At 40.1% G+C, this 26393-nt stretch overlaps 1 protein-coding gene across 9 annotated transcripts in view; it reads right to left on the bottom strand.

The window, feature by feature from the left end:
- Window positions 1–26393, bottom strand: part of LOC138739226 (protocadherin Fat 3-like) — a 781242-nt gene that overhangs the window by 114440 nt on the left and 640409 nt on the right. For 7 of the 9 annotated variants that reach the window (XM_069890851.1, XM_069890850.1, XM_069890849.1 and 4 more), the window contains exons 15-18: window positions 24891–25280; window positions 23484–23698; window positions 22959–23096; window positions 16320–16463 (exon numbers count right to left, since the gene is read on the bottom strand). In XM_069890851.1, coding sequence (XP_069746952.1) covers window positions 16320–16463; window positions 22959–23096; window positions 23484–23698; window positions 24891–25280 — 887 coding nt within the window. Of the gene's footprint in view, window positions 1–16319; window positions 16464–22958; window positions 23097–23483; window positions 23699–24890; window positions 25281–26245; window positions 26330–26393 lie in introns of those variants that run through there. The other 2 variants (XR_011342098.1, XM_069890856.1) reach the window with 2 other exon arrangements.

The raw sequence follows: 26393 nt of genomic DNA on the forward strand, positions 1-26393 counted from the left end.
CCATATCCCAGTACCTGTACCAGTCTTGAACTTTATTGAGTAAGCGGTTTAGGGGGCTGCATAGTGTAGACATGTTAGGGATATGTTTCCAGTAGTGATTTATGAACCGGAGAAAGGACTGTAATTCCAATTTGTTGGTTGGATATGGGGCTTTGCGAACGGCTTCTGTGGTCGCCAGATCCATTTGTACCCCCAACTTGTCGATTGTAAATCCAAAGTATGTCACTGAGGGCAACACGAAGAAACACTTATCCTATTGTAATTGTACTTTGGCCTGTTATAGTCTGCTTAGGACCTTTTCAAGGTTTTGTAAGTATCCCTTGTTGTTTTGGTCCATGATGATGATATCATCGAGGTAACATCCCACTGATATTCCGTGTAGTAATTTGTCCATTGTAGCTTGAGAAATCCCAGGTTCTGCTGAAATTCCATATGGCCACGCGTGTACAGGTGAACAGTCCCAGGTGAGCATTGACTGACACATATTTTCTTGATTCTTTGTCCAACTCTATTCATTGGTAAGCTTTTGCCATCCATTTATTTCTTGGAATTGTTCTGCTTTGGGCATGGGGTGTTCAAGTATTTGAGTGATGGATTAATGGTGACTTTGTAATCTCCACAAATGCAAATCTCACCGTTTGCTTTCTGTACAGGTACGATGGGCACTGCCTAATCACTGTATTCTATTGGTTCTAGTATGCCTTCATCTTTTAATCTATTTAACTCAGCTTTAATTTTTCCTTTTATTGCAAATGGAACTGTTCTGGCTTTGATGAACTTTGGTTCCACATTCTCTTTTAATTGCAGTTTGGTTTGAACTCCTTTGATCTTTCCCAACCCTTGTTGGAAGGCCACGGCGTGGTCGTTGAGGATCTGGTTGAGTTCTGGCTGGGTATTATTTTCGTGATTTACAGTCAGTATTGAACCGATTTCCAGCAGTCTAGGGGAATGTGTTGTAGTCAGTTTTTTCCAAAAAGTGCTGGTCCCTGGGATTCTACGATGTAGAGAGATGGTGTTTTTGGTTGTTGTTGCTTGTATTGTACCTTGATTGTACATTTTCCAAACACTTTGATTTTGTCTCCTGTAACAGATCTCAGTGTTACTTTAGTTGTTTTCACTGGAAGGTGTAGTAACAAGTGTTACTTTAATTGTAATGGCATTAGAGACACTGCAGCCTCTGTGTCAAGCTCCATTTTTAGTTTATTTTCAGCTGAATAAAAATTGCTGTGCTTTTGTCATTTATCTTTCAGATGTGAGAGACTGCAGGCGTCATTTTGTTGCCTTCAGAGCTGTTGCTATGGTCGTTGTCAGGGCTGCTCTCTCTCTCTCTCTCTCTCTCTCTCTCTCTCTCTGCCAGTGCTTTGACCTCGGGTGGGTGGTTATCACAATTTTGAGTCCAGCTGCATTTTGCTGTTTCTTTAATTGGATATCTCGCTTTGATATGTTCCTTTTTGTTGTAAAGGTGGCATGTGGAATTTTTGAAGAAACAGCTTTCTGGGCAATGGTTGTTCTTCCCGACCAGAAGGTCTTGTTGGCCCACATCCAAATTTTTGTCTGCTATTTCTGATCTGCAGGCAGTTCTATAAGCGATCTTGAGAGTTACTTCGTCATCCATTGCCAGTAATTTCTGCTTTGCCTGGCAATCTGCCAACCCCATCACTAACCTGTCTTGAAGTGACAGTGCTTGGACAGTTTATGCAATGCTGCCAGGTATTCACTTTCTGCCTCCCCTGGCATTTGTTTACATTCATAGAATCGGTGCCTTTCTGCCATAACCAGTGTTCTGGGGCTTAAGTGGTTCCCCAGTGCTGTGCATAACTCAGTGTATGTCTTCATCCCTGGGTCCTCCAGAGACAGCAAAGTTTTAAGGAGATCAAATGTTTTGCTATCCATTATACTGAGGAATAGGGCATGTTTTCAGTTTACCGGGGCTTCAATAGCAGTGGGCTACACAGCAGTGGTTAAACTTTTCTATGTAATTAACCCAAATCTCACCTGTTTCGTTGAACTCTCTAAACTTTCCCTCCGCCATCTTGGCATGATATCGCTTTGATCTTTTAGAGGGAACTCGTGGAGCTCATTAGGTAGTCATCTTTTACCTTTTGCTTCCTTCCCCCGGCTGGTGCATTGAGCATGCGTTGGGTTTGTTTTGTTCCTCATTGCCACTGTTGTGTACGCACCTACACAATGAGGACTGAGATGTGGTGCTTTTCTCATTCTTTAATACCATCAGACTAACATGGCTACTGACATCCAAACATATATATATATATATATAAAGGGGTGACATCATGATGTCAGCAGGGTGGGCTTATACACAACAAGAAATACTGAAAAATCCAATTAAACTTAACTGGTTCACAGGGCAACGGGCCCATAAACTTTGAGCAGAGTTCCAAGAGATAATAGCCAAAAAAAAGTTGAGAATGGCTGGTGAAATAGGTGCTTTTTGAATTCAGAACAAATAAGAAGCTACAAAGAATGCAAACAACAGGCAAAATGAGAAAGGGATGGAAGGAATAACTAACCTGACTGAATTATCAAGAGCACAATGCAAAGACTAATGCACCAACAAAATCTTGTGTGTGTGTGAGTGTGTGTGTGTGTGTGTGTGTGTGTGTGTGTGTGTGTGTGTGTGTGTGTGTGAGAGAGAGAGAGAGAGAGAGAGAGAGAGCAAGAGAGAGAGAGAGATCGGGGTTGGGCATGGAAAGCAAGCTGGTAGATGACAAATGGTGCAGTGGAGTAGCTGAGAAAGATGGAGAGGAGGTCATGGGAGCTTTTAAGGAAAATGATTGAGAAAAATAATGCAATCTGGAGAGTATCAGGAACTCATGGAATCACAGTGTTGTACTGCTCGATGTTCATTGTGGTGGTTGGTAATTAATTGCCTCTCTGCATGTATTAGTACATGGTAAGGAATTGATTTGGTCAATGGTGGGCTATCAATGGGCATGTTTGAGACAATAGGCTTTAGGGAAATGAATGTCAGATGAGGATAAAACACAAAACTGCCATGGGTCAGTGAAACTAATGTTTGCTGATCTTTGGTGTTGTGAGGAAAGGCTTGGATCAATTGCTCTGAAAAGTCTATATCAGGAGAGGTTTCACTGAACAGAGAGTTTAACTAGATGTAAAGAAAGAATATTTTACATTTCCTCAAAATTTGCAGTTTCAGCATTTCTCTGTAGATGTCATTGTTTCAATGCAATTTCAGTGAAATTTGAAACCATCAAATGGATAACTACCAGTTCAGGCTGCATTGATTCTGATGTTTGTAATGAGGGTGTTGCTGACAGAGATGAATAAATTGCAGAAGTTAATTTCAGTTAGCAGAGTTTGTATGGACCAGAGACATTCAGATACCAGAGAGCATTCGAGAACACTTTGGGAAAGCGTATTACCTCATTAAATGAGATCCATCACTCCTGCAAATACTGTTTTAACCCACTAGTCAAAGCAAAGGAGCCAGAACAGCTTCAACCAGTTTTATATGAGAAATGGCAAAATTGATGTCTTTGATAGAACTCAAGGACAGTACTGCTTTCCCATTGCTCCATGGACCCAGGTTCACTCCTAATCTCCAGTTCTCCCTGTGGCCTTCTGAGGTTCCCCATGTCCTCTTGTAATCATCCCTAAGAAGACATATGGTGTGCCAGCCTTACGAATCTGTGGTGGGTGGGGGGGGGGGGTGTTGATTTCAAGAGCCACAGATAATGTTGCAGCTCTATAAAATTCTGGTTAAACCACACTTAGAATATTACAGCTCATTACATGAAGGAATGTGGAACCTTTGGAAGTTTTAGAGAGAGTGTAGATGAGATTTACAAGCAGGTTGCCTGGATTAGAGAACATGTCTTACGAAGATATATTAGTGGGCACGAGTTCATGAGTCAGAAGGGCTCATGCTGGATTTCTAAAAAAAAAAGTTAAGCGAGCTTGGGCTTTTCTCTTTGTGGTGAAGGAGGGTGAGAGTCGGCTTAATAGAGATGTAGATGATTGTGAGATAGAGATAGGTGGGGCAGCCAGCATCTTTTTTCTAGGGTACCAATGGCCAATGCCAGAGGACATCCATTTAAGGTGAGTGGAGGCACATTTAGGGGAGATGTCAGATGTAGGTTTTTTTTTACACCAAGTGGTGGTGCTGGAATGCACTTTTTGGGGGTGTGATGGAGATTTGTATAATAGAGTCATTTAAAAGGTTCTGATAGGCACATATATGCAACAAAAGAAGGTTATAGGTTGCGAGTGAAGGAAGGTTTAGATTGATGTGCAGCAGGTTTAAAAAGTGAGGCACAACATCATGAGCTGAATTTCCCATACTGTTTGTTGTATTTTTTGATGTTCATTTTGATGGTTGGTAGTTAATTGCCTCTTTGTTTGTATTGGTAAGTGGTAAGGAATTGATTAGGACTATGGTGGGCTATCAATGGGCATGACTGAGAGAATAGGTTTTAGGGAAGTGAATAAGACTGATGGGTGACTCTGAAAATTGACGTAGATTCAATAGGCTAAAGATTCATTGTCATTAGGAAAACGACTGCTAACTTGAAGTGAGGAATATACAAAAAGCTGGCTGAGGTAATACTGGAATGAGAAAGTTAATAGGTGGCTTACTATGTAAGCTTGGAGATGACACAAGTATTTGTGGACCGGGAACAGGTCAAGTATCAAAAGAAGTCAACAGGATATGAATCAGTTACAGATATGGGCAGAGAAATAGCAGATGGAGTTTAATCTGGACAAACAAGAGGTATTGTACTTTGACAGGTCAAATACCAGGGGAAAATATGCAGTTAGTTGTCCAAAGCTTCTTGATGGTGGTAAAAAATGACTATAGGATACTTATCTTCATTGGCAGGGGGTTTGAGCAAACAAGCTCAAAAGGCACATTGCAGCTGTGTAAAACATTGGTTGGACTGCACTTGGGAGTTTTGTTTGCAATTTGCTAATCTTCTTCCAAGATATGGTGGCTTTGGAAAAAAGAAAATTACCAGGATATTGCCTGGATTGGAAAGTATGACCTATAAGGAGAGGTAGGACATACTTGGGTTGTTTTTTTACCATAGTGTGGAGGCTGATTGGAGACCTGATTGAAGTTTATAACAATATGAGATGTAGTCAGGGTAGAGTAATTCTTCCAAGACAAATTTGACAAATATGAGAACACATGCATTTAAGATGAGGAAGTGGGGAAGTTTACAGGAGATGTGTGGGGAAAGGTTTTTTTAAACAGAGAGCAGTAGGTGCTTGGAACGGGAGACATGATGGCAACATTTCAGAGTTATCTAAGTGGGAACATTCGGGGGATGGAGAGCTATGGATCATGTGCTGGCAGAAGAGATTTAGTTTAATTTTGCATCACGTTCATCATGTTCAGCAGAGACACAAAAGCCTGTTCCTGTGCTATATTGTATCTATCTGCCCATTCACTAAACATTCTTTGCATCACAGGATCAGTGAGTGGTCCTCAATTTAGAGGAAGATGATTTTTTAGTATGAAATATCTCATGGATGCTGCAGGGAAAGATGTTGTCCATGTTCTCTGATGTCGACTACAGTTTCTTTAATTGGAACTCACCCATCCATTCCCCCCACCCCCCCCAACCACCATCTGCAAGTCCACTTAACACAGCAGCAACATGACGTTCTATGATGATCTGATCTGACGACAGCACCAAGTGTTGGGACTGAACTGCTCCACATTACAGCAACTATCAAAAGTGTTAGGCTGCAACTACAAAAAATAATGATGTTTTCTTAATTCTGGAATTATCAATACACATTAACGAGCTGTTAGTCTACAAAACTCTGATGACCTAGAGCTGTCCACAAAGCAACTGACAGTTCATCAAGAACAGAAAAAAGTCAAATACCAATTAAAATTAGTATTAAGATTAGCTTGCAGTTAAACAATATATCACTAATGTGATTATCAACAAAAAAAAAATGTTTATAAAGGTCTTCAAAGGTTTGGTATGAGTGTGAGCAAAATTTTGATCTATTCATGTCAAGAAATACGGACAGAATGACTGAAAGTTTGGACTGAACTAGATGTAAGAAAGAATTCACGGTAAGGATACGCAGAAAGAAGGGAAATGCACATCCAGGGTCCAGGAAAACTGAAGATTTAACTGTCCATGATGCTCCAAAACAAATCGTGCATAAGCAAGGCATCAAATTGAGACCCAAAGATGTACATTTTAATTGTTTTTCCACCTGGAAGCAAATGTAGGTTAGAGGGATAGAGGTGAGGAGTGAATGGGACTCATTGTGGGTTCAAATTTCAGTTGGCAGTGTAGAACTTAAATTTATGGGTGGAATGTTAACCAAGAGGAATAATCATACCTGGAGGACATATGGCATGGGTGAAATGGATTAAAAATATTAGAGAATCATTACTAAAATATTTCTGGGAGAAAATATTATTCACTGAGATGTTCCTGAAGACAATGGTCTAAAGTGTAAGGTCATCTTTTCTGCAACAGTATTTCAAATGATTTCTGCATTAGAGTTGCAGATTCAAAGCACAAACATAATATTGTGTCAGAATAAAGTAAGCTTATTCACATATGCTCTGTAAAACAAAAACTCTGAGTGTATTTGGGAAAAATGAAGTGCACCATTACTTTTATTCTGCACACTGCCCTGTGAGTATTAGAGAAGAAGAGACATTGCTTTGGCCCAGCCAATTACTGCCACTGGTGTCTGAGTATGCTGAAATATCCAGAAAAGAAACATACATTGGCGAAGTACTTGATGAAATGGCAGCCATGACAGCCAAATCTTCAGCATATTGTGAGAGCTGCGTTTCCTGTTGATTGGCCAAAAATCTGTCGTGGTCATAAGGAGCCAGAAACATAGGAACATAGGAAGTAGGAACAGGAGTAGGCCAAAAATGGCCCACCGAGCCTGCTCCGCCATTCAATATGATCATGGCTGATCTAATTTATGATCTAACTCCACCTACCTGCCTTCTCCCCATATCCCTTAATTCCTCTATCAGGCAATTATTGGTTTATTGGCCTGCGGAACAGTCTAAATGAGTCCAACTTCACGTCAGAGGCATTAACTTACTTTTCTAAACCTTGCTTTGCTGGAGTTGACAAACAGTTCCGTTGAAAAAGTATTATATTTATTGGAGTCTTTCATAAGGATGAGACCATCCTACAATATATGGGTGTTCAAAAGATATTTGACAAAATGTACTGCAACATTGTCAATGTCCTAATAGAATAGATGCAAATTCTTAAATTCTTAATTGTAATTTTCACCACTTTATGCCCAATACATGAATTGCCTCTCGAACTTTCTTGCTGTATCACAGCACATATTTACGGCTCTCCAGGCTACTTTATTTTCTAATTTACAAAGTTCCAACATTGGGAATAAAAGGCTGGAATTTGATCACATTTGCTGTTTCATTTATATTGAAATTGAATGAGGAAATAGAATATTAAAACCTTTAAACATTTTGATTGATCAGCAAAACCCTTAAAATCTAAGTGTACTGATCTCTAAGAGAAACATGAAAAAGAAGATGTGATGATCAAGTCATTAAGTGTGCATGTGCAGCAGAAAGTTGAGGTACCTATGGGTACCTTTCTAGAAAAGACATCTTGGCAAAATTAGCCTGGGACGAATTACGAGCTGCACGAGGAAAGAATCATCTACAAACTGATTTTATCGTCCAAGTCATTCATATATATCACCAACAACAGGGGTCCCAACACCAAATGTCATGAAACACATCCCCAATTGTGTATGTCTCATCTGGAATATGGTGATGTTCCCTTAGAGTTCACCAAGATCTGGTGACACACACTGGATGGATTAGGAGGCAGGATTAGATCTGCCAAGGTATGGCTAGAATGATGGCATTGAAGCGAGGGTATCTGGTTCCTAAAACAGTGGGTTAAATTTTTGGGGCTGGGCTAGTTTAGCAGTCCAAGTCTAACCCGAATTCAACTTGCACCTCTTCCTTTGGAGAATATGAATAGATCAAGATGCAGGGATAAAGACTGCAGATTCAGACACAAGGCAATTGAAAAATCACGGTCGAGAAAAGCTGCACAATATGGTAAACAACAAGAAATGAGAGTAAATAGCTCAAAGGTGATACAGGTGCAGCAGGCGAGTGTGCTGAGTATAAGGATATGACTATATAGGGAATAACATTATTGTCAATGATATCAGAATTTATCAGAGATAGGCTGACCGGCCCAAATGTCTGTGCTAAACATGATAACTAAATTAAACTAATAAATCTGCTGCTTGTACCTGATAGATAGCCCTCCAATCCCTTCAAATTCATTTTTCTGTCTCAAAATCACTTAAATGCTACAACCGTATCTGCTTCCACATTACTCCTGGTAACCAGTGTTTGGCACCACCACTCTCTATAAAATATATGCCCTCCTCCCCCTCACTCTCTAGCATCCCCTTGCGTATGAAGCTTTTGTCTTGGGAGAAAGATTCTGACTGTCTACTCGATCAATTCCTCTAGTAAATCACGAAGGTCTGTAGACACCGTGGTTGAAGTAAAAACACAAACTGCTGGAGAAGCCCAGCAGATCAAACAGGGCCCTTTATGTAGCAAAGGGAAAGATACATCACTGACCTTTTGGGCTTGAGCCCTTCATCAAAGTATGAAAAAATGGCAGCAGGTGTCTGACCAAAAGAGTGGGAGGGTCGGGGGGTGGGGGACCTCTTGGGTGAACTCCCAGTGGCCAAGCCCTTCAATTCCAAGTCACACTCGGTGCTCACATATCTGTTCACGGCCTTGGGTACTCTTCCACCAAGACCACCCGCAGATTGGAGGGACACACTTCTTCTCCATCTTTGCACCAGATAGCATGAACCAGATAGCATGAATATTGATTTACTGCTTTCAATTAAACCTGCTCGTCTTTTCTTTCCCCTCCCACTTTCCAGTTCTGCCACCCACCCAGCCATCCCTCCTCCCCCTCATTGCTGCTGTCCCCTCCCTCCTTTCTCCACCTATTGTCTCTTGCCTTTGCCACCTCCTCCCCACTATTTTGATCAGACGCCTGCCGACATTTTCTCATACTTTGATGCAAATCCACAACATTGGTTATGTTTCTTTATCTTTGCCACATAAAGGGCCCTGTTTGACCTGCTGAGCTTCTCCAGCAGTTTCAATGACTCTCGTGATTTTATATACCACTACCAGATTTAGAAATTATTATCATTGAACGTTTCATGAAATTCATTGTTTTACAGCAGCATCAAAGTGCAAAAATTTCAATAAACCACCTTACAAAATAATAAAAATACTGCAAGCAAAAGTCAAAGAAAGGCTGTGTCTGTAGTTCATTGTTGATTCAGGAATCTGATGGCAGAAGGGAAGAAGATGTCCTTATGCTGCTGAGTGCTCGTCTTCAAGCTCTTGTACCTTTCCCCAATGGTAGCAGAGTGAAGAGGGTACGGCCTGGGTGGTGGGGGTTTGTGAGGATAGATGCTGCTTTCTTAAGACTCCACCTCTTGTCAGTCATCGATGGAGGGAAAGACTGGCCAAGTTAACAACCCTCTGGAGCTTTTTCTTGTCCCGACGTTGGACCTCCATTACAGACAGTGATACGAGCCAGAATTTTCTCCACAGTATATCTGTAGAACTTTTTGATATATCGAATCTCCTCAAACTCCTCACAAAGTATAGCCGCTGACGGGCCTTCTTCATGCTTGCATCAATATGCAAGCTCCAGGACGGATCCTCAGTGATGTTGCAACCAGGAATTTGAAGGTCTTGACCCTCTCCTCTGCTGACCCCTCAATGAGGACAGGTTAGAGTTCTCCAGATTTCCTCCTGATGTCTACAATTATCTCCTTAGTTTTGCTAACGTTGGGCGCAGGATTGTTGGTATGACACTACTCAACTTGGTGATCCATCTTCCTTCTGTACATTTCCTCATTGCTGTTCGTGATTCTGCCGACAACCATGGTGTCATTGGCATATTTGGAGATAGCATTGGAATTGTGGCTTGCCACACAGTCATGGGTGTAGAGTGAGTAGAGGAGTGGGCTAAGCATGCATCCTTGAGTGAGCTTGTGTTGATCGTCAATAAGGAGAAGTTGTTGTTTCCAATGCAACTGTGGATCCAGTTGCACAGGAGGGTGCAGGGGCCCAGGGTTTGGAGCTTGTTGACCAGCACTGAGGGATAATGGTGTTGAAGGCTGAGCTGTTGTTGCTGTTTTCAAGATGATCCAGAGCTGAGTGGATCACAGTGATATTTCAGCAATTGTGACAGTAGGTGAATTGCAGTGGGTCCAGTCCTTTACTTAGGTGCGTGTTAATTCTGGCCATGATCAACCTCTCAAAGAATTTATTCATTGTAGATGATAGAGCTACTGGGCGATAATTATTGAGGCAGCTCAATCCGCTCTTCTTAGGCACCGGGATGATTGATCAGGTTGCCCCTCAGCCTCCTACTCCAGAGCAAACAAACCAAGTTTGTTCAACCTCTCTCTGTAACTTTGTAATGGAGAGGCAGCGTCCACCACTGGGCGGCACTGCTGCTCTGCTATTCGGAGGACACACCACCTGCCAATCAATCAAGGTCAGAAACTCACCCCAAGCCATCAAGGTGACCCTCACGATTGGCCCAGATGAATCACCTCAGTTCACTCCTGCTAAGCCCTTGCACTTGGCTTTGAGCCATTGGACACAGCCACCAACGGGGCCCATATACTAGCCGTATGATTGGCCCCCCAGCTTTGCTTTCAGAACCATAAAAGGACCATGTGCTCCTTTATTTTGTCTCTTTGGACTCCTTGTGGATAATGAGAATCACTTTTCATACTGGGTTGGGGTGAGTCCCGAGGCTAAGTAGCAAGAGCTGTGCCCATACTGACCAAGGGGTGGGGGCACATACAGTCGCCTAGAGCGTGTGTGTGTTGAATGTGTTTGTTACTTTAACTCTATTAGTTTTGTCAGTTATCCCTCATTGCTCCAAAGTGTATATTTTCCCCCCTGCGTTTTGTGTGTGTGTGTGTGTGTGTGTGTGTGTGTGCGTGCGTGCGTGCGTGCGTGCGTGCGTGCGTGCGTGCGTGCGTGCGTGCGTGCGTGCGTGCGTGCGTGTGTGTGTAAAGGTTCACTTGACAAATCAATCCCACTGTTTCCTCTTTTATTCCCGAAATAAAAGTCTATTTTGTACCTCCACCTCAGTCTGGTTTTTAACCTGTGGGACCCACACGAACCTGAACAACAAACTTGCACCCTCCGAACCAAGCAACATTCTAGTAGACCTCTTCTGCACCCTTTCCAAAGCCTTCCTCTAAGGGTGGAATCAGAATTACACATGGTATTTCAAGTGTGGCCTAATAAGGTATTGTGTGGCTGCAACATGACCTCCTTACTCTCATACTAAATGCCCTAACCCAATGAAACCAAGCATATCACATGCTATATTTCCCACCTATCCATAGTTGTGTAGCCAGTTTCAATGATCTATGGACCTGGAGCCCCTAGATTCCTCTAATACTTTGAAGACCCTTACTATTAATTGTATACATTCACCTGACATTTAACCTCTGAAATGTACCCCACACATTTGTCCAGATTACATTCCATCTGCAATTATTCTAGCCATATCTGTAACTGATCCATATCCTGCTGTATTCTTCTAAATGTCCTCAATTCTACTTATCCTTATATCTCTTCAAACTGACTTTTTCATACGTCATTCACGTATATCACAAACAACAGGGCTCCCAACACCATTCCCCAGGAACTACCAATGGTCACAGGCCTTCTACTCAAATATTAGCCTTCCCTTTGTCTTCTATGAGCCAGCCAATTTTGTATCCAAACTATCAACTCAGTATGGATTCCATGCATCTGCTCCTTCTGGCTGCTCCTATAGCATCTTTAGTTTTAATAGCTAACCTCAACGGCATTAGTAATATGGTAGAACTGCTTACAATTTTTGATATAACAACAGACAATTATGTTATGCCTTAATACAAAAGTGACCTTACAGATCTCCCCACACATATTAGGAGCCAAACAGGATACACTGATAAATGGTTTTGATCCATAGCAGGATGTACATAAAGTATACTCTAAATTACTTTATTGTAATATCAGTAGTCAGTCAGTCCTACCACTGATTCTGTGAAGTTAAAATTGGAATGTTGATGTTGGGACATCCAATGAGGTCATACATCTTCTAACATTTAGTTTGACTCTATTGGTGGAGATGGCTGGTGCCTGGATCTTGAGCAATTATATTTGGACACAATTATTTTTATGTTCTGAGGTTTTATAATTGAAATCGGAATTTTTTTTTCATTGAAATCTCAATGTTATTAGTTGCTCCAAGTGGCCAATGGAAGTGGGCTCCTGACATTGTTCCCTCATCCATTCTTCCTTCTCCTTATTCATACTGGTAACAGAGGCAGAGCCCATATTATTGCAGAGGACACCACAAAAGACAATGACAAATGCTGACGACCTTTCTTGCCTCCTCCTCTGGGAGACCGTCCAGCCTCTTCCTCTCCGCCATCAGAGTGAGGCTCTAAGGTATTCCCCACCAGAGCATCATGGCTGGCAGCGTCAGATTAGGCTAAAGTTGAAGTAAACATTCTCATGCAACCACTCAATGATCTCTAAATATCAGACTCCAATTAAATCTCAACCAGCTTTGCTTCCAATCAATGCTCAAAAACCTTGCCACTAAGTATCAATTTCACGACACATATGATTCTCATGCTTTAGCGATATTAACATAAGCCAGTTGGCAATTCTTGTATCAAGTTAGTATTATCTAAGAATTAACATCATGATTTGCCTAATCTGATTATTTTTAATGAACATGATGGATAATGAGAATTGGAATATGCAACAAATTCAGGCCAAATTGTCACTTGTTTGGAATTAATGTTTTCCTTTAATGACAGCATAAGGTTGGATGGAAGTAAATTATTAATGCGATAATAAAGAAAGAAGAAATGTGCAATTTTCTACATTAAAGTAAAAAAAAAATAAAGAGGAGAAGGCAAGAAAGGTTGTTAGCATTTGTCAAAGATAATGATCTAAACATTTCACTAATGCAAAGTTTATAGGAAAGTTGTGCATGAGAAGAAAACAACAGTGCCCTCCATTAAGTTTGGGACACAGACACTTTTTTCCTTTATTTGCCCCTGTGCACCACAGTTTTAAATTCATAATCAAACAATTCACATGTAATTAAAGTGCACACTCCAGATTTTATTCAAGGTTATTTGTATACATTTTGGTTTGACCATGCAGAAATTACAACACTTTTTATGCATAGTCCCCTCATTTCAGGGCACCATAATATTTGGAACATTTGGCTTCACAGGTGTTTGTGAGTACTCAGGTACGTTTAATTGCTTCATCGGTGCAGGTATAAGAGAACTAGGCTTGCTTGTAAGCTTTTGATCACCTTTGGAGTCTGTAGTTGCCATTTTTCAACATGAGGACCCAGTGTTATGCCAATGAAAGTCAAGGAAGCCATTAATAGGTTGAAAATCAAGAATAAAACAGTAAGAGACATTGCTCAAACCTTTGGATTATCAAAATTAACAGTTTAGAACATAATTAAGAAGAGCGTACGGATGAGCTCAGTAATTGCAAAGGGATTTGGATTCCAAATAAGACCCCTACTGATGAAAGAAGAATTCACATCATAATGAAAATTAAATCCCTAGATGTAAGTCCATCAGATCAGAAGCACTCTTCTGGAGGCAGGTGTGGATATGTCTACTGTCTTCAGAAGATTTCATGGTCAGAAATACAGAGGCCACACTGCAAGATGCAAATCACAGCAAAGATGAACCTTTTTGGATCTTGGCAGGTTCCTTTACACCTCTACACTTTGCTCTTGTTGTCACTCTGACACAGGTTCATCTTTATCCAGAATTCTGCAGGTTCTTTTAAATAATTCTTGGCAAACAGTATTTTTTTTTAAAAAACTTGGTCATACAGCACGGTAACAGACCATTTTGGCCCATTAGTCCATGCCGTCCAATTAACCTATACCCTGGGAGGAAACCAGAGCCCCTACGGGAAAATCCATGCAGACACAGGGAGAACATCAAAACTCCTTACAGACAGTGTGGGATTCAAACCCCAGTCCTGATCACTGCCGCTGTAAAGGGGTTGTGCTAACTGCCTCACCAACTGTGCCGCCCCTGGCCATCCTTTCTGGCATTAACTAGTGGTTTCCATCTTGCAGTATGACCTCTGTATCTTTGTTCATGAAGTTTTCTGCAGATAGTAGTCATCGACATATCTGCACCTGCCTCCTGAAGAGTGTTTCTGATCTGTCGGACATACATTTAGAGATTGTTTTTCATTATGATGAGAATTCTTCTGTCATCAGCTGTGGAGATCTTCCTCGGAATACCAGTCCCTTTGTGATTACTGAGCTCATCAGTGCACTGTTTCTTCTTAATAATGTTCCAAACAGTTGATTTTGGTAATCCTATGGTTTGGGTGATGTCTCTTACTGTTTTATTCTTGCTTTTCAGCCTCACAAAGGATTCTTTAACTTTCATTGGCACAACTCTGGTCCTCATTTTGAAAAATGGCAACTACAGACTCCAAATATGATCAAAATCTTAGAACCAAGCCTAGCTCTTTTATACCTGCACTTATGAAGCAATTATTAACAAACACCTGTGAAGACAAATGTCCCAAACATTACGGTACCCTGAAATAAGGGACTATGTATAAAAAGTGCTGTAATTTCTACATGGTCAAACCAAAATGTATACAAATAATCTTGAATGAAATCTGGAACGTGCACTTTAATTACGTGTGTAATGCGCGTCGAAAGAACCAAAGACTTGTTGATCCAAACCAAGGCTTTTATTAACTAAAAGACTGGAGCATATCACAAGGAGGTCGACCAGTCCAGAATGACCTGGTCTGGCTAGGAGCAATCCTTTAAGACCTGCCAGTAGGTGTGACTACACTCTCAGCCAATCACAGTCATCCTACACTACCATCTGTACATATACACATTGGTGATAGAATCTGTACTATCACAACGTGTGAATTCTTTGATTACAAATTTAAAACTGTGGATCACAGGGGTAAATAAAGGAAAAAAGTGTCTGTCCCAAACATTACGGAGGGCACTGTAACTGCGGATCTGCTATGAATTCTCATGCATGGAAATTCAACAGGAGCAAGAACTTTGCTGTAAAATGGGCAAACAAATTCGATCATGGATGCAGCTGTAATAAATTATTTCAATTTATTGAGAAAGATTGAGAAATGTGTGACAATGCAGAAAGATTAAAATCGATCCAGAATACAGTATGTACTCTCAATCACTTAGTCTGAAAATCAGAAGTGGTTATGAGATAATCAGAGGATAAATTGACAATATTTTAAACATTGGAGGTAAATAATAGGATTGTACAACAAAATCATGATTTTTCTTTAAATATTTGACAACTAATAGATTGAAAATGTAGATAACTTTGAATAATCCAACAAATGCATTAATTTCAGGTGTAATATATAGTCAATAAGTATAGTGAATAAATTGAACCTTTTGATATGACAGAGAATTACTGAATTGTGTGATGTATTTGTGTGAAGTCAAGATAGGTTTTCAATCAGGATTGTTAAAGAACTGACAGATAAATTCAGACAAATGCTTTTCACACCTGTAAGGAATGTTTAGAAAAGTGAGAGGGACCTGAGATTGGAAAGCAGTTAAAACATCACCTGTAATCAAAGAGCAAAACTTGCACATGCTAGAAATCTGAGGTAGTAACAGAAAAGATGTAAGAAGTGAGCAGATCAAGCTTAAGGTTTTTATATTGGGTCTGATGAACATCAGAAGCACACTCTCCAGAGAAAGAATGATGGCAAAGAGTAAGGAAGAACTATGTAGATATTAAGAGAAAGGCAGTTCAAATTTTGGTATGCAGCCACAGGATCTCTAAAGTATCTTCTGATTTGGTGCTGTTCATTTCCTGTACAAGTTTTTGTAGTGAAAGTCATGAGCAAGTAACCACCACAGTGAATTGACTTCCCAGAAGCATGATTCGGAATCCACAGAAATGTAATAAAATTTATTAAGCCATGGAACATTTACTAACTCAAATCATTCCCTAATTTCTTGGCATTATTTCCTTATTTTGAAGTCTTAATACTGCAGGCAGCATTAGGCACCAATATGATGAAATCAATTCAACAAATCTCAAGGGAAGTGATAAACAACATTAACACAAATCCTTCAAATCATAACATGCACATTATATACATTTTCCAGTGGGAAGAAGTGTTTGAAAAATGTGGGTGAGTAATTTTTGGGACTTACCTGAATTACAGTTGAATAATTTGTTGGGATAAAATCAGGGGGATTATCATTAACATCAGAGACATCAATATTCACGGTAACTGTAGATGATAGGGATGGTGTTCCACTGTCTTTAGCTTGAATAATTAATGAATATCCAGACACCTATTGAAATAATTAAAAGTGAATTATAGAATAATTCATTAAGTCATTTAATCTCTTCAAGGATATTCTATCGAAAGAATTTATCTTGTAATATTTCATGTAAAATTCTCATGATTGTTCAGGCAAATGCAAACACAATCTCACAAAATCTGTAGGCAAAAGTCCCATGTTCATAGAAAGATAACCAACCAAAACATTGGGATCGGCCAGAAATTCTATCATGTAGCACACAACCTCTGCTTGCATGTCATGGAATATTGTCAAAAAATATTCAATTGCTAAGTTATCATTCCAGAAAATTGTTTCAGATCCCCCATTTTAAATTATAAAATTAGACATGCAGCACAGTAATTTTGGCCCACGAGTGCATGCTGCCCAATGTACACCCATTAACCTACACCCCCAGTAAGTTTTGAATGGTGAGAGGAAACCGGAGCCCCTGGAGAAAACCCAGCAGACACGGGGAGAATGTACAAACTCCGTACAGACAGCACAGGAATTGAACCCCGGTTTGATCCTGATCGCTTGCGCTGTAAAGACGTTGCGCTGTTATGCCAAGCATGCCACCCCTACACCAACTGTGCCACCCCTACACCAACTGTGCTGCCCCTATGCCAACTGTGCCACCCCTACACCAACTATGCTGCCCCTATCCCAATCATGTCGCTATGTTTAATTTATACTTACAGGGAGGCCATTAAATATATACAATGAACCAAAACTGTTTGCAGTCTTGCTCTCTGAAGCATTTGTTAGATTCATAATGAACCTGGCCTTGTGTTCCACTGCCACTGTATCTTGGCAGACTGCCTTCCAACTGGAAAGTGCATTTGTTTCTGTTCACTCTCACAAGGTCAACAGTAATGTTCTCAGAACATTCTTTCTCTATCATACTTTCAGTAGCTCTAACTCTGCCTCTGAATATCTAACCCCCCCCCCCCCCCCCCCACTTCCCTAAAGAAAGCTTCTCCACACAAGTCCGATCTTTCGATCTCTTGGCTTCTGATCGACTCTTTGCCCAAAGCCAACCTCTTTTCATTTCCTCATCTGACATTCACCCTTAGCCCTTGTCCAGTATGATCCTCACCTCCAAACCTTCCTCCCAACTGTTACCTAATCTTTGACTCAGACAGTGATGGGAAGGAAGAATGCACCTTCCTTTCACTTTAAAGCCCTAATTTCCTTCTCACTTCTAGGTATCACAACTGTTATTCCCTGTACAAATGTGACACAGAAGCTTTGGGGAGGGATGAAGGGACCAAGTACCAGTGAAATGTCTTCAATTTTCCCTGGGTGATTTTTCTTCCTGTGGCTGTTATGAGAAAGCCAGAAGTTAACTCAATGTTGCAGCTGCAAGGGAAATAAAGTAACAACTCAGAGAATGTGTTTCGTATGATCCCACATCCTTTTATTCTGATGACCGTGTCATATTAATTGAAGAGTTCAGTAGATTAGTGTTTGTAGCCTCAATCTATAGCACAATTTGTTAGACCTCTGAATGTATGATTCATTCCCTAATGCTGCAGGCTCAGCTTGGTTTATTTCTTGTCATGAACCTGATGCTCATACTTAATTACCCCAACCTAGGTAAGTGCATCCAACCTGAGTGAGATGCAGACGATGGCTAAAAGTAATATCTTCCAAGAACTCCATCTCAAAGCAAATTTTTCCTCTTCCTAGCAACACAATTGTGAGTTACACAACTGATTTAAGACTACTTAAATCATGCATATTTTTTTTTCTGATAGAAACTCTTCCTGTTGGAACAGTCCATTAGGCAATTGGCCTGGCATAACTACACATCTCCCAGTTTTACGTCGAAACTAGGGGCCGCTAATGGCAACGATTTCTCTTCTCTCTCCTGAAATCCCTCACCAGTCAGTACCGAGAAGCTCTCTCATGAATTAGAAATGATTGTTGTCACTTATGGTCAGGTCTGACGGAAGTCGCAAGACCAACTCAGCACAGTGTCAACAGTGACCTTTAAAGATGCTGCAGTAATTTCTAAGCCAAAAATTGCCTTGAAGTTTTTTTTTATATATGAACAATAAATGCTTCAAATTAAAACAAAATTCAGCCTTAGAAATATTAGTTATTATGTTTGTGTTATAATAAATGATTGACATAAAGCAAAGGTAGTATTTTCAAATGTAAAAACAAAGTTCAAACATCGGATGATAAATTTAACTAAATATAATTGCATTTGATATTTGCATTTGTCTTTGCATTAAGTAATCCTTTTTTTTTGCTGTCTTTGCATTAAATAACTGACTTATGTTATCTTAAAATATATTTTGACGCTTTTTCATTTGCACAGCAATTTCATTTGCCATTACTCAAATCCACTTAAATTATTTACATCAATGCATTTCTGCAGGAGACTTTACATTGCCTAATTTCTTATTTATGATTGTTCCATAAAGAAAGAGACATAGAACACATCAATGAAATAGCATTTTGCAGCAAAATAAAGCATGATAATTAATTACAGTTCCCTTTAGGTAATTGGGGAAGTTATGGCCAATGACACAATGCCTGTTTTAAACCCAGCAAATAACAGAACATAAACCATAAACTTAGTGTTGAAATTGAAAGCAGTCATTGAATACATACCATACCATGTTGCACGTTTAACCTTGTAAAACATTATTCTATTCATTACTAACTGCTGAAGTGATATAGATCATTTTAACTTTTCCACTGCCTCCCCTTGTTCTACACATTCCCTTCTCAACAAGGCACACACCATGCACTGAGAACCAATCCTGATATCATCATCAAACCTTTTGTCAAGGGTGATGTTACTGAGGTCTGGTGAACTGACCTCAATGTGGCAGACCTTCGTCCCAATTCTTTCACACCTCAACGAGTTCTGCGCATACTTTGATGCCAAACTCTTCTTCTATCGTCTCTGTCTCTGTGCCCACTTCTTACACCATAATTCTCCAACCTCAGTCATGACTCCATCTCTTGCCTTAAGGTTTCTTCCTCCTCTTGGACACCTCATCGTGCTTAATCTAGATCTTTATATCTCCAAATGGCACTGAGACATTGACCATCACAACTTTACCACTGTCCTCCCCTATTCTACTTCATCCCTTTGGAATGCTCTGCCCTTCAATTCTAACCTCACTATTAAGACAAGGGTGATGCTGTTATGATCTGGTGCTCCACCTTGTCGAGTTCAGACAACAGTTCTCAAATACCTGCTTTTATTGGGTTGACCCATTGTTTCCACATGCTCCTGGCCCACAGAACTGGTATTATCCTACCATTATTCTATTTATTCCCACGGTCGTCTTTCCCCACCTATATTCACAATATGTCACATGCCTTCCATCCTTTCAGCAACTTCCTATTTCCTGAACTCAACCAGTTCATTTGCACTCTGGACATCCAATTTCTATAAACTTTCTATAAATAAAGCCCTTTGCTTCTTTCTCAACAACAGACCCAACCAGATCCCTTTCACCACCACTACCCTCTTATGCCTGGCAGAAATTGTTCTGACCCTCAATAACTTCTTTTTTGATATGCAACTTCCTTCAAATCAATGGGATAGTCTTGAATACTTGCATGGATCCCAGGCCTGCCTGCCTTTTTGTTAGTTATGTGGAGCAATCCATTCTACAAGCCTACACAGGCAAGAGTTCTCAGCTCTTCCTCCACTTAATTGAGGAGTACATTGGAGAAGCCTTCTGAACCCATGATGAGCTCGTTAATTTTCAGAATCAGAATTTATTGTCATGAATAAGTCATGAAATTCAGTGTTTTGTGGCAGCTTCACAGTGATAACATTCATATTATGAACCATCTTACAACATTACTATAAAAATAAATAGAAGTGCACGAAAAGTAAGGCGGTGTCTTTGTTCATTGATTATTCAAGAATCTGGGGAAGAAGTTGTCCTTGTGCCATTGAGTGTTCATCTTTAGGCACTTGTACCTTTTTCTTGATATTTGGGCATGAAGAGGGCATGGCCTGGGTGGTGGGGTCTTTGAGGAGAGAGGGTGATTTTTTAAAATTAAGACACCTCCTCATGTAGATATCCTCGATGGAGTGAAGTTTGGTGCTGTGATGTTGCAGGCCGAGTTAACAAACCTCTGGTGTTTATTCTAGTTCTGAGAGTTGGCACCTCCATACCACGCAGTGATGCAACCAGCCAGAATGCTCTCCATGGTATACCTGTCTTCAATGTCATACCAAACCTTCTCAGACACCTCAGAGTATAGTTGCTGATGAACCTTCTTTGTGATTGTATCAATGTGGAGGCTCCAGGACAGATCCTCAGAGATGTTGTCACCCAGGAATTTGAAGTTCTTGACTACTGAGCCCTTGATGTCTTCCCCTCTACCACTACTGACTTGGCCCTTGCCCATATCTCTTTCCTGGCCCTCTTTGCTCCTAGACGCAACAAGGACAGGATTCCCCTCGACCTCACCTACTAACCCACCAGCCTCCACATCCAACATATTATCCTCCACAATTTCCATCAGCTACAACAATATCCCATCTTTTCCATTTCCTTCCCTATCAGCCTTCTTCAGGGTCTGCTCTCTCCGTGACTCCTTCATCCACTCCTCCTTTCCCACTGATCGCCCCCTTGGTACCTACCTCCAGTGCTCCGATATTAGTGGCCTTCTCTGCATCAGAAAAACTTGATCCAGACTGGGAGATCATTTTTCTGAGCACCTTTGCTCATTCAGCAGCAATGGTGGGGATCTCCCTGTGGCCAACTATTTCAATTACATGCCCCACTCCCATGTCGACTTGTCTTTCCTTGGTTTCATCCACTGCCAAACCAAGCCCCCTCATAAAGTGGGGGAGCAACACCTGATATTATGTTTGGGCACTCTACTACCAATGACATCAACTTCTCCAATTTCTGAATGACCACTCCCCATTCCCCCCTCTTCCTCATCCCTCTGGGTCTCTGACCCCTTCCTTCTCCAGTCAGAAAACTGTCCCCTCGCCTTATCACTTATCAGCTTTCTTTTTTCTCTTGTGCCCTTCCACCCATATCCATGTATGACTTCTTGCCAGTGACCCTTTACTCATCCTGCTGCTCTTACCCCCGCCGTTTTCTTCAGGCGCCAGCCTGCTTTTTGCTCACACATTGATGAGAGGCTTAGGAGTGAAATGTTGATTACCTATCTTTATCTTTGCAACATAAAGAATGCTACATGACTTGCTGAGTTTCTCCAGCATTTTTGTGTAAATGACAGTCACAGAGTCAGCAGATTTTCTTGATTAATGAGGCCAGCTCTTCATCTCAGACACTTCTTTATACCTCCTTTTGGAGCATGATACCACTCTCAAATATCAGACCATGGTTCTCTGAGATCTTCTCTCAAAGTATTTCCAGGTGAAGCTCTGATTCACTGGCACTGGGTGGTCTTCTCTATATTGGGGAAATTAAAGCAGATTGGATGGCCACTTTGTGGAGTGCCTGCGTTCAATCCAAAGAACAAGCTTTGCACATCCCTTTAATTCTGTCCTCTCAGACTGTGGACTCCTGTTCTGTGCCATTGAGGCCAAATACAAGCTTGAGAAACAGCATTTAATGTTCCATTCTGGGCACATTGATGCAGAATTTTAAAAATTCTGGTAACTTGATTCGTGTCTGATTCAGTCACGTAGGCCAGTTGATGTAGTCTACCTGGATTTTAGCAAAGCTTTTGATAAGGTTCCAAATGAAAGGTTTGAAAGGAAGGTTCAGTCACTAGGGATTAATAGAAATAGTAAGATGGGTTCAAAGGTGGCTGAGGAGAGACAGCAGAGGGTCATGGTGGACAACTGTCTATTAGGATGGAATCCTGTGACGAGCAGAGTACCTCAAGGATCGGTGCTAGGTCCCCTGTTGTTCATAATTTATATTAATGATTTGGATGATGGGGTGGTTAACTGGTTAAGTAAATATGCAGACGATAGGAAAATAGGGGAGTGTGGATAGTGAGGATGGTTTTTAGGGATTACATAGGGATTTGGTTTGTCTGGAGAGTTGGGCTGAAAGATGGCAGATGGAATTTAATGTAGAGAAGTTGAAGCAGAGTCAATTCTTTCATTTAAGAGGAGGCTGGATATATACATGGATAAGAGGGAGTTAGAGGGTTATGGGTGGAGAATAGGTGGGGGGAGCTAGCGCAGTTGTTTGAGTGAACCGGCGTGGACTTGTAGGGCTGAGATGACCTGTTTCCATGCCATAAACTGTTATATGTTTCCACCTTCTAACTGCTATTATTCACTCAATGAGTAAATGATCTTGTTTACATTTTATCCCCATGTTCACCCCGATCAGTGACAACTGCCTCCCACACTGTTCTTGCAGCCCTTCAAGCTTAATTTTTAACCTTCCCAGTTCTGACATTACTGTTTCTCTGCCCACAGATGCACATGACCAATAGGTTTTTTAAAATTTTTGAGTCATTAGAGATCAATTTCAAAATGGTTTAATAAAATGTCAAAAAAATAGGATTTGTTGGGTCTGTCCTTACTTTTTCTCTATCAAGTCGTCGTTTGATTTTGATTAAGCCTGTGATGAGACTGATGCTGAAGTAATTACCCTGATCTCCATTCACAATGGAGAAATGAATCTGTCCATTCGCTTGACTGTCCCAGTCTTCTGCCAACACCTGTGCAATCAAATTCACACTGTTAATATTGAACAACACACAATTGATAAACAGTTCTAATATTGTGTTAGAAGATTAAAATTTATGCTTAAGACCAGCAAATCAAAATAACAGGCCTTGATAAACTTGAGCATGTCCTACCAGAATGCTTATATTTAACAATAATTTCCACATTTAAAATCACTAAGTTAGCAGAACATCATATGTTGCATATCTATTCAGGACACTCAAAAAGTGTTTAGCTTGGTACATTCTGTTTTCCCATGTGCTACACCACTGTATTTGCAACATTTTACTTAAAAAAATGGCTTTTGTAACTTGTACAATCTTCAAGAGACTCTTTTCATTATGTAGTTAAATTCCATTGAAGAAAAGAATCAGACATACCAAAGCAACGGAATCTCCAATGGGTGCATCTTCACTGACAACTGCATTATATATCTCCCTGCTGAATTCTGGTGGGTTGTCATTGACATCCATTACAATGACATTGACAGTAGTGACTGTGCTCAGAGAAGGAGAACCCCCATCTCTTGCTTCAACTGTAAGGTAGTAATCCTTACAAGTTTCAAAGTCAAGTGATTCAATTACAGAAATAATTCCTGAATTTAAAAGAGAGTTCAAAAATAATATAAAACAAGTCTGAATTTTATGGAAAAAATATTAATTCCAGACCGAAAATTTCATACTGTTACCAAGATGGCATCCACAGTACTGCGTTACTGCGTTGCAATGATCTTAACATTTATTTGAATATCACAGAATTTTAAAATATCCAGGGGTGTGTTTGTCACTTTTCATTGCTTACATTTATTTATGGGTCCAATTAAGAAATTCAAAGACACTGTATATCAGTGTCTTAATTTTGTTCATAAAAATACAATGGAAAGTGCTTGAAAGCTAACGGGTATAATTTAAATGAGGAATATAAAGAAAATGCACAAAAAAAGAGGAGGCATACAAAATTCATATTGGTTCTAGAAACCAATATTTCCAAATTCTAAAGAACTAAGCATGAGAATGAGAATGGTATGCTAATTTTAAAGGAATGCTTTTACCTGTATTGTGCAAAATTATCTTTCATTTTTAAAAATTGTTTCCTAACATTTGAGCTAATTTACATCAAAGTTTGTCTCAAATTTTTAGTAGTAATGTAACATGCCATTTAAAATAATATACTCTACAGGTACACAATCCTTTATCTGGACATCTAAAATCTGGAAAACTCCAAAATCCAGCAACTGGGGAGAGACCAGTAGTGCAAGTCGGGCAGGCGAGGGACCGGACTGGTAGCGCGTGTCAGGCAGTCGGGGGGGGGGGGGGGGGGAGAAGACCGGCAGCGCGAGTTGGGTGGTCGAAGGGGGGAGACTGGCATCGCGAGTCAGGCAGTCGAGGGGGGAAGACCGGCAGCACGAGTGGAAGGGGGTGGGGGGTGAATACGGCATCAAAATTCGAGTGGGTTTAAATCTGGCTTTCCGAAATCCGAAATTCAGAATACATTGTCCCCCGAGGATTCCGGATAAAGGATTGTGTACCTGTACATACCTTTGCATAAAAGTGGGTCAATTCTTATGTGACATCAATTAGAACATTCTAGTGCACATTAAGTCAATGAACTAGCTATTTGTCTTATGCAATGTGCTGATATTTTCAAATGTTTGGATCGTGGAATTTATTCGATTAAGGGCCATGCTAATATTTTAATGCTATTGATTCCCACTACTTCAATGAATACACAATGGTCTTTCCTAAACAGTAGACTGATATTATTTCCATGAAGGGGTAAATTTTTACCTTTCTGAGGATCAATTCTGAATTTACCATGTTCGTTTCCAGATCTAAAACTGTAGGTAATTTCTGCATTTGCACCAATGTCTTTGCTGACTGCATAAACTGTCAGAATTTCAGAATCCAAGGCTACATCTTCAGGTACCGTAGCTAGATAGTCTCGTCTTCCAAAAACTGGCGGATTATCATTGATGTCTAACACAATTATGGTGATTGTGGCAAAAGTTGATAGTTTCCATGTCACTCCTTGATCTGTGGCTCTGACAGTGAGATTGTACAGTGCCTGCTGCTCTCTATCCAATGCCTTTTCTAGACTGACGATCCCAGAATACTTATCAATAGAAAAAAATCCATCAGCAGAGTTAACAAGTGTGTATTCCACGTTACTGTTTGGGCCTGTTGCAAAATAAAAGATTATTTTGTTCAGTCACTAAAGATGCATTTCAATGAATACATTTCCAGATAGAATAACAAAAATATACTGTTAGATTTGTGCAATAATGTCTGAAGTATTTCTCCATAAAACAAGACTATAATTTCTTAAGCAATTTTGAAATTTGAATTACACAAATAATTTGTGAATTATGGAAACTATTATATAGCTCATTACATGCATCTTATTCAACACCTGCAACTCCTGTATTTCGAATTATATAACCACAGAATTCCATCTAGGAAGCCACACCACAGAATGCATACATTATTGTTCATGGAAAATTACAGATCTAATATAAACCAGCCAACATCAAATATTATTTCACTAACTCAATGGCTTTACTTCAAATTTGCATAAGCATGTCATAAATATCGAAATACTGCATGTTGGAAGAAAAGTAATTTTCCTGCAGACTAATTAGCCTTGTCATTCGGCATTACATCATGTTATCTTGTTAATTCTTAGCAAGAACTACTGCAGGGATGGTATTGGAAATTGAGTAGGAAGTATTTTTCTCAGAGTATAATGTTTTCATGATTCCCTCTTTTTAATAATGGGTACAAGAACACAGGCAAACACAGGGTTGGTAAAGTCCATTCACGGAAATATAAAATATAGCAAAACAAGGACAAAAGTGAATTGCATGGATACATTTTTATCATCACTGTATTATGTGGCAGATTTAGCAGTTTCTTTAAGATATCTGAGAGGAAACAGTAAATTTTGCATTCTACAACATGCAGGCACATTGCCAAGGATGTGGATTACGCTTAAATAAAGACCCTGGATTACAAAGGAGAATAATGACACATCGTGATCATATGTAGTAGATTAGCACTAGAAAACAAGGTGTTAAAAATCTCGTGAAATAGTGCTATGTGAGTTCAGTATGCTCATGACAACTTTATACTCGATACATTTGGAGTCAGTAAAATTGTTAGTCCTGTTTCTGCTTCTATTTGGAAAGTGCTCTGTTACTTTTGCAACTGAAGAATGAGCAGTTTGCCTCCTGCATAAAAAAAGAGAAAAATATATAAAATATCAATTCATTTTGTTTCTGCATATTCTTTATT

The sequence above is a fragment of the Narcine bancroftii genome, chromosome 7 (assembly GCF_036971445.1).
Source record: "Narcine bancroftii isolate sNarBan1 chromosome 7, sNarBan1.hap1, whole genome shotgun sequence".
Classification (NCBI taxonomy): domain Eukaryota; kingdom Metazoa; phylum Chordata; class Chondrichthyes; order Torpediniformes; family Narcinidae; genus Narcine; species Narcine bancroftii.